The sequence below is a fragment of the Apis dorsata genome, unplaced genomic scaffold (genome assembly GCF_000469605.1).
Source record: "Apis dorsata unplaced genomic scaffold, Apis dorsata 1.3 scaffold_82, whole genome shotgun sequence".
NCBI classification, from domain to species: Eukaryota; Metazoa; Arthropoda; class Insecta; order Hymenoptera; family Apidae; genus Apis; species Apis dorsata.
The window spans coordinates 1494134-1498123 of NW_006263380.1; the positions used below are offsets into that span (position 1 = coordinate 1494134).

Sequence of the window (3990 nt, forward strand, 5' to 3'; positions counted from 1 at the left end):
CGGCTCTCGTTGGAAGCTGAAGATTTATGTTAATAAAAAACAATAAAAATAACAATAAAAATTATTGTTATTTTTTTCTTTTTTTCAATCCACGAAGAGAGAAGTAAAAAAGAAAAATTAGATTGCTTTTCAATCAGATGAGAAGGGAAATCAATTTTGTCAAAGGAATGAATTCTAAAGTATTCGTAGTCATTTTCTTTTTAAGGATTTTCTGTAATGGAAATTCTTTAAGTTAGTTTATACCAGTGACTATTTCTTGGCCGACTATCCGGCGTGGATGGAAAGCATCCAGACTGTGGTCAACCAGTGGTCGCTAATGCTCACTTTCTCTAAAACACTTCCTTATTATCAGTTGACCGTTGTGGACGGGTGTCTATTGTATATATAGTTGTACCGAGAAAACGAATTACAATAAATAATAATAAATGGGATTAAGAGATAGGGCAGAAATAGAATTCTGAATTTTCAAAAATAAATAGATTCGTCGCACTGTATATATAAATATCGTTTAAACGTAATTTGGATGGAAGGAGTATCTAGTAGAAGAAGGATATGAATGAAAATTGGTGGTTTAGGGAATCGGCAGATGTACCTGCTCCCGCAGTCGATTGCGGCTTTTTCAGCGTCGAGACGTCTCAATTTCACGACTCTCGGCCTCGATCGGCAAAAAACTTCCCCTCGCTCGCTTTTTTACCTCCGTCCAAGTCGTCGCGTTTCCCAATTCGTCGACCCGTATTCCCGTTTTCGGCCAATCGAACGAACCGATCCCCACCCAGCTTTCCGAAATCTCGGAAAATCTAGCCCCTCCTGGCCAGTCTCTTCGAGGTGTCGGCGGAAGCAGGTCGAAGAGTCGAAAGCTTGAAAAACTTGGGAAGGAAAGAACTGCTCGAACAATTTTTCGAAAAAAAAAAAAAAAAGAAAAAAACGATCGACAATTTATTGAAAAAGTTTTACGCGAAAGAATGTAAAATGTAACTCGTAATACGAAGGAAGTAACATTTAGATTTATCGAAATTCGATTCGTTGTTGTTGACTGAAAAAGGGAAAAAAAAAAAAAAAATGTTGAAACCTCGTGTTACAGGGAAGGTAAAAGTAAAAGAGGAAAAGGATGCTTCCTCGATGGCGCCAGGAAGCCCACCGACGCCACCGCACACCCCCCAAAGCCCACCTCGACACAATCCACCCCCGGGTAACCTGTCTCAATCCTGTCAGACGTCGAACGCCAATTCTCCGAATCTGCAGCAACAGCAACAGCAGCACCAACAGCATCAACACCACCAACAACAACACCAGCAACAAGAGTCGAATCAGCAGCAGCAGCAGCAGCAACAACAGCAGCAGCAACAGCAGCATCAGCATCATCATCAATCCATTCACGCGATGACCAACACGCCCCTGAGCCAGATCTTGGTCCAGAATCCGGCCCTTGCTCAATTACTGCAACAGAATCCCGCGATTCTGTCGCAGAATCCGCAGTTGGCGCAGTTGCTGCAGCAAAATCTTCAAGTTCAGATGGGCAGCGTCCTTTTCCAGAACGTGAGGAGGGAGGAACCTGAAGAATCGAGGGTGAGTCAGTCGAACAAATTAATTAGACGGGAAGGGTCCCTTTCATCTCCCGCGGACCGTTTCGCCGTTTCCCTCGCTTCTCTCTCGCCCTCGTGACGGAAATGGATTGTTTCGTTTCCTTTTTCCTCCTTTTCCTACGCTCGTTCCTCGCCTCGGACACTTAACGAGAGGAACGCGTCGTTCACGATGGAATTTTTCTCTTTTTTCTTTTTTCCCCCCTCCCTCTCTCGCTGTTAATGGAATATCTCTAATTCCCTTTCGACGAATTCTTTCTAAATTTAATTAAAAAAAAAAAAAAAAAAAAAAAAAAAAGAATGGGGAAAATCACGTTTCTTCTAAAACGAAAAAAGCATTTTCAACGCGTCTCACTATCGATCGATCGTTTCGAGTTTTGTACTCTAGCGATCTCTTTGATTTCGCTCGAAGACGTTGACGACGTTTTAATTGATAATTATAAATAGAAAAAGAGCGTGCGTGCGATGATGCGGATCGAAGTGGATCGGAATAAAATAATAGAAAGGGAAGGAGAACGTATTTATTTTCGTCCGGATCGAGTTCAATTTCGAGAAGTTTTTAAGATAGTCGATGGTCGTTTTTATCCGTTCGTTATACCGGGCCGCGTGAATCGAGCTTAACCCGTGACTCGAGCGACGTAGATCGATTATAGTAGACCTCGTGGACACCGGGCCCGGTTGATGATGACGTGACAACACCGGATTGTCAACATGCCGCGAGCATCTGCTACAACGGTTGGATTTCGTTCAACTTGTTTCCACTTGAATGACCAGCGCCAAGATCCCATGCTCGCCGTGCCAATTATATGAAAATAATTATCTCGATTTATTGGCGGCCGGTGACGCAATACCGAGATAACTAATTCACCATGAAATCTTGTTCGCGGGTTTAAAACCTCTTTCCTTAATTGACTCGACTCCGTTGATTGCTGTTTCCCTTGTAAAATCAAATCTCGTAACTAATTTATTCCCGTTGCATATTTCTCTCTCTCTCTCTCTCTTTTTCTCCTTCTCTTTCTCTCGATCAAACCCGGTGTCGGATAACGCGCGCTCGAAATTCAAACATCATTCAGAATAATTATCGAGCCTGTCCATTTTCTCCAAAATTTTATTTATTACTTTCTATATGTGTTTAGATATATATATATATATATCGGGAAAATTCTTCGCGTGCAAATATAAATCGTGCTAATCCACGCAGTTCGTTGTTCCGAGAAACTGAACCACGTCCAAGATAGTATAACGTCGCGCAGCATCGATGACTCAATGAGACGAGTATCAGAAGTTATTCCGTTGATAATCCGTTATCCAATTCTTCGTTTCTTTTCTTTTCTTTCTTTTTTTTTTTTTTTCCGTTTCAACGACAAATGTTGATGTTCGTAAATAAAAATTACTCGATCCCTCGAGCATTTCTGACTCTTCTCGAAATAAAAGAAATCATCCCGACTCGATCCCGACCGATAATCGGGGAATCGTTATCGACGAGGCGAAAAAGAAAAAGCGAGAGAGGCGGAGTGAATCGGTGGCTCGATGATGACTCGTGGACGGGTCGTAAAGTCTGTCGCATTCCAGCGGGAAACGCGCATCCGCGCTGGAATAATTCAGGGGTTCCTGGAACGAACGCAACCCGATCGTAATTTGTCCCACGATACGGTACATATTGGCGGTAATCTCGGCTTTGATTCTTGACCTTAATTCGTTCAGACATTGTTCCCATAAAATAATCGAGAACAATGATCCCCTTTCCCCTCGCGATTCGCATTACGCGGCGCGTACGTGTATATGGGAGGAATATAGGAGGAAAGGAAGGAAAGGGAGGGGAGGAAGGGACGATTTGTCGACGGCCGTCGATAAAGTCGTCCGTCCCGTAAATAAAAATTTCGACTCGGATCTCGATTGCATACCGCGATTCAGCGCGGTTCAAACATTTTCGCGCGGCATTCGTTTCGGAACGGCGGACTCGATCGAAGCCAGCGTTTTTTTAATGCGATTGCATTTTCACAATGACTAATAAAACGTCTGACGTAGAATTCTTAAAATTGCCAGGCGAAAACATTTGGGTAGAGGGGATTACGTCAGACACATCGGGGAATTAACTTTCTAAAAGAACAATTAACATTCTACGCCATCCTTCGACACACCCTACATTCGATAACCGCTTCATACGTACGTATTGTATTATTCCAATAACTTGGAACAACCACTCTTTCGGAGACGCTTCCATAACGTATAGCGTAAACCACACCCTCAAATGAGATCCGGTGTTGTTCCTTCGATACGTACGTAGCGAAATGAAGGAAAACGAGGAGAAGAAAGAGGAGGAGGAGGATAAAATCGGTACGCTCTCAGAGAGCGTCGCCCCTCCTCTCTCCGCGTGGCCGGCCACCACCCCTTTCGAGGCGATTTTCTC

At 43.3% G+C, this 3990-nt stretch overlaps 1 protein-coding gene across 2 annotated transcripts in view; it reads left to right on the forward strand.

Moving 5' to 3' along the window:
- Positions 1-1677, forward strand: part of LOC102680975 (ataxin-2 homolog) — a 56192-nt gene extending 54515 nt beyond the window's left edge. For both annotated transcript variants that reach the window (XM_006611070.2, XM_031508255.1), the window contains one exon: positions 1082-1677. In XM_006611070.2, coding sequence (XP_006611133.2) covers positions 1082-1662 — 581 coding nt within the window. In that variant the 3' untranslated portion in view covers positions 1663-1677. The remainder of the gene's footprint in view (positions 1-1081) is intronic.
- Positions 1678-3990: the final 2313 nt, after the last annotated feature.